This window comes from Anoplophora glabripennis, unplaced genomic scaffold (assembly GCF_000390285.2).
Source record: "Anoplophora glabripennis isolate ALB-LARVAE unplaced genomic scaffold, Agla_2.0 scaffold481, whole genome shotgun sequence".
Taxonomy (NCBI): Eukaryota; Metazoa; Arthropoda; class Insecta; order Coleoptera; family Cerambycidae; genus Anoplophora; species Anoplophora glabripennis.
The window spans coordinates 207,915-221,857 of NW_019416559.1; the positions used below are offsets into that span (position 1 = coordinate 207,915).

At 30.7% G+C, this 13,943-nt stretch overlaps 1 protein-coding gene across 1 annotated transcript; it reads right to left on the bottom strand.

Moving 5' to 3' along the window:
- Positions 1-5,577: 5,577 nt before the first annotated feature.
- Positions 5,578-12,448, bottom strand: LOC108911345 (adult-specific cuticular protein ACP-20-like). Its single transcript, XM_018716258.1, has 3 exons — positions 12,405-12,448; positions 9,810-10,028; positions 5,578-6,063 (listed from the first exon to the last, which is right to left on the bottom strand). The coding sequence occupies exons 1-3, from the start codon at positions 12,417-12,419 to the stop codon at positions 5,860-5,862; spliced, it is 438 nt and encodes a 145-aa protein (XP_018571774.1). The 5' UTR covers positions 12,420-12,448; the 3' UTR covers positions 5,578-5,859.
- Positions 12,449-13,943: the final 1,495 nt, after the last annotated feature.

Genomic DNA, 13,943 nt, shown 5'->3' on the forward strand with positions numbered 1-13,943 from the left:
ATATACAGGGTAAAAAGTTATTAACTAAATTTTCGGTAAAATTGGTCGTAAGTGGCGCCCTCTATGAGCAATGCTGAAATTACAACACGCATCTTATTCGTCGCCTAAAAAAATATAGTTTCACAAATTTTCAAGTTCCTAACCTACATATTTTCAGAATAATCGCAAAAAAACGATTTAAAATTTTAACTTTCAACACCCTGTATTTCCGAAACTATAAACTTTCGGATAAGGCATGTTTGCGCCAATGGTAACCATTTCACGTGTAGTATCTTCAGCTTTCGACTTTCCCATTGTTAATTAATCACCCTGTATAGGGTCCCCTGCATAGAGCAGGCGCTTGTAAGGGGTGTCCAAAATACTGTAATTCAACGAAACTTACTATAGAAATTTGAGGCCCCAAATGAGGTTGAGGTGTGTTGCGGCACCAAAATTCGAAAAGAAATAACGTCTTTGCAACAGTTTAACTTAGAAATACCAAATTTGATATATGATGATAAATTAATAGCCCACTATTGCCTTTTTAATAATTCTAATTTACAACTAGAATAGGTATCTTACTTCGAATAATCATGCTTTTCTTGCAAATCACAAGGTTTGTCAAAGTTTAGCAAGAACAAGAAAAGTTTTAAAATCAAATGTACAGTGACAGTACAAATGACTTCATTGTTATTTTGAAAAGGATACAAATTTGTTAAGCTTTACTTTTACTTTAAATTGTTGCTTTATCGGAAATAATAATTTTTGCAATATAAGATCACTTATTGTTTTATTTAAAAATTTTATTATATAACCTTTAGCTATAGAAGAAATTGTATAAATATTTTGTTGGATTATAAATTATGGAATTTATTTTTAACTGAAAATTGACAGTGCTAATCTAAGTTCCAACTAAGAAAATGTGAAAATAGTCAATACATCTTGGAACAATCAGTCATTCAGGCATTCCGCTAGTAGCATGGTCAATTTTTAGTTTTGACAGATGAGGTATATAGAATTTAATAAAAAGAAATCGGCTCGCTAATTTATTTAAATTTTAGTTAATTTTTATCTGTTAAAAAGGGACATGTTTATATGAAGTCTTTAATTAAATTATTTATAACAGTTAATTATCCACTATTTAATTATCTTTTCTATATATACTCTGTCGTTTTTAAGCTTTGCCATAAATAACATCTTACATCTTTTATTTTATTTCATATTTTGATAAGATATTTACCTAAAGCCGGCTTCAGATGATGGAATAACTTGCCAAATATTGGTCAAACGTGAACAAATTCCATATCGTGTGAATGCTGCATATCGATACATTCGAAAGCATATCTTCACTTGCCAAATATTAGCCTAAACTATACAAATTCGTCATTTCTTTTTATTGAGGATATTTGTAATGTGCTCATACCTAACACCTGTTAATTTTGTGTATGATCTTACATTACAGATTTTAACCAAATCTTTTGCAAATATTTGACTTATTTGTATTTGACGGATGTTTGGCGAGTTACTGGAGCCGACTTAAGAAATACATCTACAATTTCCAGTAATTTGAGTTAATGTATGAGAAATAACATACACTTATTCCATTTCCATTATAAAAATATCTAGTTCGCTGTTAATTTCCTGAATTAAATGTGTAGGTGTTAACTTATTAAATTTTATTCACGGCGGCCTGAGCTATATCTGCATGCATTTCCTTTCTCAAATAAGTTTATGTGCATACTTTGTTTTGTGCTTTCAAATTAATGGAGTGTGAAAAGTCGGATGTGGCCAGTTTAGTCAGCTAGATATGTAACGAATTATGTAATCGCGTTTTGCTGTACCGAAGCCATAATTATCGTATTCATAATAGACTAATATGTTCTTATAATTAAAAAAATGTCACTAAAATTGTTTCGGGTTTAATTGTACAAGTTGTATAACACATGTTATTCTAAGAATATAATGCTATCCGTTTGAATTTTTAATTAGTTTTAAACGTAATCTATAATTATTAGCACATAAGATCTAAAATATGGTACCAAACAGCAAATAGGAAGCATTATTTTAAGTAAAAAGTGTTTATGAAAATGGATACAATAATACTTAATAAAAAAAATTACAGGATGATAAAGATGCACTGTCAAAAACATGCCTTTTCAAGTAACTTCAAAATGAACGGCCATTCAGTTCTCCATAAAAGCTACCTCTTGTCAGTTTGTCTTATACTTAGTCACTAGATCTTAAGTACAAAAAGAAAAAGGTTGTTACTCCGAAAATTGAAAAACTAAAATGCTTTGGCAGTTGTACTCGAAAGAAATCATTAATCGTGTTTTCTATTCTATTTTTCCTAAAATTTTATTATTGATTTCAAAAAGTTCATATAAAAGCCCCTAAGCGCTTAATCTTTCAAACATAAAACAATTTGGTTTCCCAAGTTTAAGATCAACAATTTCAATTCCCCTTTTTAGCAAAAAACAGCTACAGTAACTTTGCGAATTAAAAAATAAAGTTGGAGGTTGCAGACCCTGAGAGGTTGCATTTAAAATACCTATACAAGTAGCGTTTTTAATTTTTCTCGAAATTTTCATTTTCCATAAGATTGCAAAATTATGAGGTTTGAAAAATAGAATGTTATTATCAAACTGAAATAGGTATAAACAAAAATATTTTAATTTTACCCAGAACGAAAAAAACGTACCATCACAAATATGTGCAACCGTTTTCGGGATTTGAATGTCGACAACATTTAAAAATTTGCAGATTCCGTACAAAATATTTTCGGCATGAAAGTTCTCTATATAAACATAGAAATCATCCTCCCAAAAACGCTGTGTCCATTCTCATTGCGAAAATACTGTCATCAACGCCACTGCTATGTACCATAGTTAACCACTTATATGCTAAATAATAGATTAATAATAATGAATATAGTAATAAAATATGATAAGCGTCATTTAATCTACTGTATTGTGGTTATATAGCTGGTTAACTGCCTAGAAATGTCTCTAATTGCATGTGAAAGCAAAATCAATTACATTATTTCAAATTATATCTAATCTACTTACATTTAGTATATATTACCAAATATACGGAAAACTATTACGTCTGCTCTTATGAAGTATGTATGACTCCATTTTAACTCTTACTTCGGTCTTTCATCAGGTAGAAGTTATAACCATGCATTTTTTATTCGATTATTTCACCTTGTCAAAATAAATGATTTTCTTGAAACAAATTTGATCCTTCGGATACGAGACAGTAATATGAGTTCGCAATAAATGATATGATCATTATTTGCAAATATGAACATGGAAGCAGATAACCAAATAGAAGAAATGGTTATTTGCAAAATTATGTTGTTGCAGTTATAGATGGTGTTCAAAGAGTAAACTTTTTAAATTTACCGCAATTTGTGGTTTTTGTACTAGAATGGTTTTGGTTTTTTGACAACTGTAAACGATTGAACAGCGAGTCTTTATTGTTAAAAATTATTTTAAATTTGATGAAAGTTATGCAGAACTTGAAAGAAAGTATCGTACAAAATATGGAAAAAAAATTGTCCATTAAACAACACCATTCTAAATATGGTGAATAAATTTGAAGAAACTGGTTCAACTCAAGATCAAAGAAGTAACATCTATAGTCACAGTGGTCGTTCGCAAGAAAATATTGCAGCTGTCAATGATAGTGTCACTGCAGAACGAAACACATCAATTTGTGATTGTTCACAGCAATTAAGCATTAAACAAACCACTTAATTCAATATTTTGCATAAGGATCTTCACTTAAAGGCTTACAAAATACAGATAACATAAGAATTATTGCCAACTGATTATGGATTACGTTAATACATTTGTTAAATGAGAATTGGTGGATATGTAAACAAACAAAATCGTCATATCTTGGGTGAAGAAAATCCACGAGTAATAGTAGAACAAGCAATGCGTCCACTAAAAGTAACTGTTTGGAGTGGTTTTTGGTCTGGTGTAGTGATTGGTTTCTTCTAAATTGAAGTAGGAAAGGTTATTACTGTGAATGGTGCTCGATATGGAATCTTGATTAATAACTTTTTATTGAATGAATTGGAGCGTATGTGCAGAATATGCTTTCAACAGGACGGTGCAACATATCATACAGCAACGGAAACAACCGATCTTTTGAAACAGAAATTTGGTAATCGAATGATTTCTCGAAGAGATGTTAATTGGCCATCAAGATCATGTGATCCATCACCATTAGACCTCCCTTTTTAGATGGAAAATTTTACCAATAGATTGAAGGCATGTAGTGCTGCAAGCAATGGTCACTTATCTAATATTTTTTTATATTATTAGCCGCAATATATCATCTTTAATATTCAATAAAGATATCTAGTTTTATTCTAATTGGAATAAATTGTGTTTTATTATCTAGAAAAAAAATGTCTTTCACGTGATGACGACTCTTCCCACATTGTCTTAGTTTTTGGAGTTTTTCGTGTAAGGGGTAGTTACTTTCCACTATTGATTGAAAATGATCTATGTATTGATATTTATAAAATAATGTTCTATCATTCATCAATTGCCTATTTACTTGACGGTTGAAATATCAGACATCTTTGAGTCACTCACATTTACATTATAAATTTCAACTGCTTTTTATATAAGGGAAACTTTTGTAACGTGAAGTCGTGGTACTTAATATTGAACTAAGGTAAGAAAATATTGGCTCTAATTGTAGTCTTTGCTAAAATAATATTGAAAAACTGTTACCAAAGATGAACTGTCAGAATTTCATTATAAATTAGAAAATTGAAAAAAGTGACAAAAGAATCAAAAACATATTTTTTTCTTTCAGACGTCGATGCCTTTCAAAAATAGAATAAGCACCAATTAATTTAAAAATTAAATAATGAACTGAATCAAAATTATTGAAGACAGTAAAAACATAAAAAGAGCTTCGATATATTCGAACTGCTTGAAGCCTTTTTGATGTGCTCTAGTTCAAGCTTTTTGGAGTGCTGAAGCTTTCTTCAAAGTACTTAGAGGTTTCAACTTAATTACTTTTCAAAGTAATTGGCAAGTCCTTTGATTTCAAAATGTAATTGGGGTTTCAAGGACCAAACCACTTTAAATACTTGCTTGGGGCTTTGAGCTTAGAGCCCTTTTGATGAGGGCTATGCCCAGCTCTGTACTATACAAAATAGTAGAATAAAATATTTACTCTGAATTTGTTGAAGGAGCCATAAGAAAAGAGACGTTTTGAATTGCTGACTTCGAGAGCCTTTTTGTTTCCTGTGGCATATGGTGTATGGCAGAAATAAATTAATTCCCACAAATGGTTCGTAAGTTATAGCCAAAATGAATTTTAGCGGAAAAAACAGTACTGTTACTTTCGAATTAGGAAAAAAATAGTATGGGCCAAAGTTGTAGGAAATTTTCTTATGATTTCAAATTGCACTTAGAAAAACAATAATTGAATTTTGCATTTCGAAGATACAAGCCAAGCACCCTTTTTGATTTTTAATATTTTAAAAATCCCAGAAAACATTTACATAACTCAAAAGTAAAATAATTCTCATACAAAAATAAAAACATTTATTTATGCAAAGCGACAGAAATACAAAGTATAGCTTATTTACAAGAATACTGTTACATATCGTCTCACAGCTTACATGGAGATAAATAAAAATAGAATACATAGAAAGTAAAACGATTACCATGAACACAGTTGGAGTATCTGTAACTTGTGCGCATAGATTACTGTTGTATGGCAATTGGCATAGACTAAAGGATATGGATGATAATGTGAAACAAACGATTTCTACATTTCTAAACAAACAATAACAAAATACTGATTTTTAATACGCTATAAATAAATAAAAGTGTTACACCATTTTCGCTAGTAATCTTTCACGTTCTTCACCACAGCGTTGAAGCCGCTATGTTTGTCAGCTGTGTAGGAGACAATCCTTTTGTTGCCGTCTGGTTCAACAAGAGTATATTCTCCCTTAACTTTATCTCCATTTCTAGTTTCCCACTGGGACTTTATATCGTGAGTGTGAAGATCGTGGACAGCATAATCGTAGTGGTACTTGGCTGGTGCCTAGAAAAAAAATAAGTCAATATTATAAATAGGTGGTAAATGGTTAAAAGAAGAAATGTTTTGTAAAAACAAAAAGTTAAAATGAATAGATACATATCCGTTTTCAATTCCTATTTTTTATAATTACATATTTTTTATTATTAATTTTTATATTTAAATCTTAAAAAAAAAGAATTTTCAATTTCCTAAATTTTTATCAAATACATTTATATCCGAGGTTTCAGAAAATAACCGAACTTCAGAGTACTCCGATGGATACCTTCATTCGAAAAGTCGAAAAAAACAGTGAGCATCACTTTGACATTAGATCGAGACAGACGGGCTTTCTTGGGGCGTCTCCCCAGAGTCCTTTGCCAATCCATTGTGATGATTAAACTTTTGTCTCAGTGCCGTATCCGTAAACCCAGGTTTCGTCTCCCGTTATGATCCTTTGAATTAATGTTTCATCGTCACTGAATTGTTCAAGGAGTTGCCGACAAACTTCCACAATTTTCTTACTGTTGTTTGGAAATCAAACGATAAACCAATATTGCTGCAACTCCAAGCATATTCAATGTTTCAGGCAAAATTTCATGCCATGACCCAATTGAGATGCTACGCACGAGATCTTTACTTTATGAACGTAAAAGTCATCAGTTCCTGGTCGAGGATTATCTTTAATTCACTGACGATCACTTTTATGTCGTGAAAACTATTCGTAACATTGCGTACGAATCAAAGCATCATCTCCGTAAACTTGTTTCAAAAGTTTATCGTTGTTCCAGAAAATCACCCATATCAATAATTGTCACTAATGTTTAAAAAGGTTGATCTCAAATAACAATATCACGCAAACTAAATGAGATATCAACAATTCAAGAACATGTGGTTACAAAGGGGATTATGCTCAACGCAATGCTACCAACCGCATATCACTAAATATCTCCATTAGCGCATAATTCAAAAAGTTCAGTTATTTTCAGAACAGATCTCGTATATAGTAAATCTACGTTTCTGATAAGTCCGTAAAAGCACCATTCTTGAACGAAGTGTCAAATAATTTCTTGAAAAACAATTTCAGTGAATCAATTTTTTATTACACATAATTAATTATTAAGAGCTAGTTTGTCTACGTAGATTTATGTACTTTATCATAACTAGCATTTGTTGAGAATGTAGGAAATTTTTTAATATGTTCATATAAATGAACTAATTACAGAAATAGTGGAATTCTTACATTATCGACTATGTATTCCATCTAATTAATTTGAATCAATCAATATATGCTCTAGTTATGAACACAATATTATTATGAAAACTCGAAGTATGTAAATCTATCACAGTTTCTCTTTTGCTATCTCGAAAGTGATTTAAATTGGGTAGGTAGTTTTCATTACCCATTTCACTTAATACTCTATACTCTTATAACTATAGGTAGTTATTACTTATCGTTAGAAAGTCATTACAACGTAACAATTAACTTTAATTACTCTTATGGTAGATGTAAATTTTTAGAAAACCGAAAAACAACCGTTAAGTAACAATGTACGATGGAAATAGTTTAATTACTAATTGCTGCTATACTTTACGCCTTTATTATATGTGTTTACTAATTTTTATCACTTTCTAACAACCGAGCATACGACACGGACTTGTGTGACAACGCTTCGCTTCAGAGCGTTTCCTGCGACTTGATTTCTTCAGTTATGACTTGTTTCTGAATACAAATCGCCGGAAGGATGTGGTTACACATATACGTAGTAGAAATTGTTGTTATATTCGCATACAAATATGCTTTTAAGGCATTTTCCTTATAATTAGTATTCTGTAATTGGACATAAATTAAATCTTTTTGAGTCTGTATAGAAAATATTCACGGAAACTAAATATTCTATCCAGGGTTCGTAGAAGTGGTCAGGCGTTCCGCAATTTCTTAAAAACACTATTTTGTTTGTAACTAACTTTGTCATAGATAGAAACAGCACATAATTTTATATGTCAGTAAATTATCTCTTTTTTGAAGTTTAAAGTATTAGTGAGTTCAGGATCATACGTATATATTTAAAGCAACAATTTCCTATTAGTAAATGGTATTGACAATTACATAACATAGTGTTCGTAACGTCCTCAATATTAAATTGTTTTTTTTAAGAGCAGAACTGCTATATTTTTGTTTCGACCACTTGTCGCTATAAATTAAACGGAAAGATTTTTGCAAAAACTAATTAAATAAGAACGTAAGAAAGTAGTATTTTAGATACTTATTTTCTCTTAATCAGTAGATTGATAATAACAAATCAATTTTTAGGCTCCAAATACCAAGTAGTATCTGCTAGTTGCATAATAATAAAATATTGTTACAATAAACCTTCATATGACTTGTATTGTTATCATTTTCTGGAATAAACAATATTTTTGTATGTATCATCCTGACCGTCTAAAACTCTTAAGTAATTAGATAATCATTCGAATAATAAAGAGTATTGTTCCATTTTTATAGAAGTTGCGTAATAGGTTGCTCTCGCAGAGGACTTAAAAATAGATAAAATGTGAAAGTCATCATTTCCTGGTTGAATTTACCTTTAGTAGAAAATTTTTGCGAGTAGAATAAAGCACGAATCACTTCAATGCGTAAGTGAACTGAACACTAAACATTAATTTATTGGATCTAGATTTGGCACCCGCTTTTATATTTCTTTACTGTGTATTGCTTTACTTAAAATATTACATAAAATTTTCTTACGGAATCTGGCTTATTATCTCAATGTATTACAAAAAAGGTGAAGAATAATTTTTCTTTTAATGAAATTACAATAAAATATTACTATTAAAATTATTCGAGATTCTCTCTCAACATTTGTATAAAATCGTCAAAGGTAAAGAGATATCAAGTTGCATGAGTTTCCTATTATCTTCGTTAGTTAAAAAATTGTTAGAAAAGTTCAAAGTTTACTAATTTGACTTGACGAACTTAAACTTGACGAAAATAGAAAACATTTTTTTTTAACACAATTGTCATTCCTCTAAATGAGTACATAATCATTGCCATCGTATTGAATATGCATCAGCATCTTTAAACATAAACCTTTTACTACCTTGGTCCAATATTACTATTCCTTCGTCTTTGATGGTTCAGATTCTGCCATATGATCCCTTCCAATTTGAAACATCCTTCTCGTGAGATCCACCTGGTAATGCCTCCGGAAATACCACAACCTTGTAGCTCATACTATTGGATCTCTCATTTTCAAGCTAGTATCCATTCCAATATCCTATTCTCTTGCACCAGTTTGTGCAGTTTTACCGTGAGTTAAGTGTTGGATATAACTTTTTTGTTATCCTTAAGAGCCTGTCTTCTATGATATAACGTTTCACATTCGCACAAAAATTGTTTGGCTGTATCGAACGCCACAAAATCTGCATTCTGGATTTTCATAATGCAGACTATATCTGTGAGGTATTTTTTCAGTCACTAGACAATGTTCTGCGAAGACACCAGTCTCTATGCATAACTAGATCGTGACTAAAGGCATCAGTTTTTAGTCTTCTTTCTTGGTGATTGTTTGATGAAGAAACACTCTTATACATATTCAGTGTTTCCTGTCAATTTAAGGAATTTCGTAGTATAAAACTGTTTTATTTTATGTGTAGGCAATTTTATTATAGCTGTTGAATATTGTGTAGATGATACTAAATTTCCCGCATAAACTTAAAACTTAAACTCAAAAGTAGCAAAAACTAAATATGGAAAAAAACTGCTCTCTTACATGGTAATCGACATATTCCTCGTGGTGACCCCCGTCCCCGTGTCCAATTTCGTTTCCTCCGTACCCATCTAGCTCGGCAGCCTGGGCGTACCCTCCATCATAGAGCGAGAACCCAGCATGTCCTTCGACGCCGGCGTCGCCATAGCCTGCTACATCGTAATGTTCATAACCGCCGCCTGGTCGAGCGTTAACTGCCGCGAAGATTGCGGCGGCACACACCTGTAAAAGGATCAGTGTTAACGTCTTGCAAAAACCGCTTTCTCGTATGTTTTTCCCAATTCACTAAAGACATGCATTTAAACCCAACAAAACTAAGAATGGAAAGAAAAAGAAGAATATAAAGAGGGCTATTTGAAATATATACTGTTTTTATTTTGGAAATTACATTTTTCTAAATCAATTATAGCCTTCCATATTAATAATTGATTTCCTTCTGAAGCTACTATACTAAATCAAGTTAATTGGAACAATTTTCCTTATGTTCAATCGAATGGAGTATGTACCAATACTGGGTTGTCGGTTATACAATGTGATTCTATAATACAGTGCCAAGAAATAAGGAAAGGAAACGAAAAACACATTGTTAAAAATACATTTAATATTAATTGTAAGAGTCTAAACCGTAGATTGCAATAATTTATAGCAATTTAGTTTTTTCCCCATGCGGAAAAGCGAAAATGTAGGGGTAAACGAGGGCTCTTTTTATTTCTTAAAAAAAAATCCGTTGTATATTCGTAAGATAATTAATTTTTCTGGAAGAAATTAGAATTAAATAATAAATAACGATAATTTGCGCCGTTTTCGAGAACATTGTCAATAAATGCAATGTTTATGCACTTTAGTAGTTCTGAAAATTAACATGGTAATGGTCAACATTTTTTTGTCTTTAATGAAGTGCTACCAGCTATTATTAACCTCACAATTTTACTCAGAATTAAAGACACAAGGAAATTTGTTAAGAGTTGACTTGAATTGAATTTAAAAGACGCAGAAATACGAAAATTAATAATGCAAAAGGGAAAATTCAATTTTTTATAAGAAAAGGGTTCAGTAAGAATAAAATAAAAAGTAAAATCTCAGAATTTTTATTTTTACGAGTTTTTAATAGAATATTTTTCTTAATATGGTCTTAATGCTAGAAATTAAACAAAAATTAGCAGCTTATTGGAAATTTAAAAGCCTTAAAAATTTTATAAAAACATCTTTGTCTTTCTCGTTATTTTTTATGCAGCAAAATCATACAAAAATATCAATAACTCGATCGAGGTCTAGGTTTGCGTAAGTATTTTGATGTGCTTTAGCCTGTGACCATATACAGGGTGTTCCTTAATGGTATGCGAATATTTAAGAGTGTGATTCTACACGGAAAATTAATGATAGTTTGCTTTATAAACTATGATCCAAAAATGTTCTATTGCGAAAATACGGGGTGTTAAAATTTTAGGAAAAAGAAGGAATTTAATAAATATTTTTGAAACCGCTTGAAATATTTAAGTGCTATTTAGTACGTAGTAATAGTTAATGGCATGGCATAAAGGCGCATGTTTTTCAATACAAACATAATTTTTAGCTCTAACAGTGGCGTGCATACAAGCACTGACTTTGATATTTTTAAACAAACAAATGGTTCAATTCGAAAGATAAGAGCTCTCTCTTGAGTTTTTGCCCTGCAAAACACCGTTTTTAAGTAAAAAAAAAAGGTGGAATGGAAAAAACAACGGAAAAATTCAAACAAAACACAAATCCAAAAACAACCTGCCCCGAAAACTCCCCGGGAAGAAAAAAATCACCGGAAAAACCCAACAACAATTTTAGTAAAACCAAAAGAAAACCGAAACAAGGCCCGCAAATGAATAATAACCAAAATTTGCAAAATGAAACTAATTCAAAAAAAAAACCAACGGAAAAGAAAAAAAAAAAGAAAAAGCCGAAAAAAACTGAGACACGAACTCTAAAATGACATTTACTTGCTTTGTTGTATTATTTTTTGTTTTCCAGGCATACATAATTAGTCAAAATATGTTTGTTGTCAATTGAGCGACAGGGTGCTAATAATGCGGTATTGACTAATATTTTCATGCTTTTTCTGTAATACATGTTTCACAAAAGTAAACTTTATATACATAGTTGAATTCAAAATAGAAATCTGCATAATAATAAACGAAAAAAAAAATATATTGCTATTTGAAAAAAAAAAGTTGGCTATCGCTTTTCAAAAAGAGTTAAGGCTTGTGCGTTTTTTAAAAAACAGCCTGTATAAAACTTTTTTCATCTTTTGTAAAATTAAAAGTTAAAATATGTATTTTTATTAATTGCAGCAAAATATAAAAACCAAGATAATATAATATAACGCAAAAATAAACACAAATGTGTGAATAATAGATATAATCGTTCCGATATGTCTGTCTCAGAAATATTTTACTTTTGGAAAAGCGATAAAAAAAATGTTCGACCATTAATTATTATATACAACGCACGTCCCAAGGAAAACTTGAGTATTTTAACGTCACAAGTTTTCAAATTTTACTTTATAACAATCCAAAAATTCGAATCACACAACACTTAAGACACTATCACCGAGCACTGCCTACTTACAATGTAGAACTGCATAGTTGGGCTTATTTTTTTAGGATGGCCGTAAGGATTGAAACTAAACTGAATCCTTTAGAAACAGAGTCTGGTTTTATAGTGGATTACTGCGTGAAAGGACCCCCGTGCATTTACCAAAATCCCACTTTAAAAACATTGCAATGAAATTAAAGCACGCAACGATCGCGTACCTCCCTAGAATATGCAGCGTGCATTGTTGCTATCATACTTTCCCTTGATCTTGATGGCGTTTATAGGAAACTAGAGCGATTTACTGGATTAAATGTAATATTAATGTCTCTTAACTTCCACGTTGAAATATGTTATACTTATGTAAAAAATGTTAAGTACCTATCTTGTTATCAAATTCTGATATTTCTTTAAAAACAATTTCTTGGAATACACATCTGTAGGTAGTTTTGTTAGTCTAATGATATTTACTAAAGAAATCCTCATTTAACTCTATTTGTAAGAGTAAAATTTTCGATACTTTATACTTATACTTTGAATTTTTTTATAAGATACTCTGCCACCTATGAATAAAAGCAAAAAAGGTATACTTGATCGAAATCCCTTGAACCAACTGTTTCCGAGATATTGACTGATGAGAGTTAATGCATATTTTCAAATTTTATTAACTATATACGGTGAAAAATTTTAAAATTTATTTTCACCATCTAATCAGTAATGCAGCTAATCTTGAATATTAGCTCTTTACATTTTTTTTATACAACTAACCGTTTTCGAGAAAATCAGTGCTGACTAAACGGTATTATTGTCAATGTCAATATCAAAATACATAGAGAAAAAACAGTAGGCTATGACTGCTTAGTTTGACAACAATTCTTAAAGGTTTTTTCAAACTTGTTGAAATCTAAGACTCTTAGGAACGATACAGGCAAAAAACAGATTATTACAAAAAAAAAGCAAAATAAAAAATACCCAAATTTATTGAAACTTTATTGAAAAATAATTTAATCGAAAATCAGCCAATATATCGAAAACTGTTGTTCTGAGAGATTTCGACCAAATATACCTTTTTTCTTAAAATTGATAGAAGAATAAAAGCACTAATACGAAACGTCAATGTATAGGATAGCATAGTTAGAGCCAATTTAATTCAAACGAACCCTTATAGGTGGTGCCCTCTACAAGCAGTGTCAAAAGCAATGACATACTTAAATTTAGTATCCTAAAAAAAAACCGTGCCCCAAGTTTTATGCTAACATTTAAATCTGTTTGGAAATTATTCCTAAAAAAATCGAAAAAATTAATATTAACACCCTGTATATCGAAAATGAAACATTTGTAGACCCACCTTTATAGGAAAAAAAGTCTTATTTTGATCTCAAAAATACGCCCCTAAATTCCTTTAATTAGCCTGTATACGGTGGTCACTTTTAAGGTGCACACCATTAGTATCTTCAGAAGACATACAAGGTTGGTTAAATTACAAAAAAAAGTTGCATATTTTCATGCACATTCGGATTATGAAAACAAATTTGGGATAAATTATACCGTTCCTGAAATAAGCTGAAAAAACTG

Excerpts from the sequence above, each read along its gene's own strand:
- LOC108911345 (XM_018716258.1), bottom strand. Across the intron at positions 6,064-9,809 it reads AGGAATATGTCGATTACCAT|GCACCAGCCAAGTACCACTA; the intron begins GTAAGAGAGCAG and ends TTTTTTTTCTAG.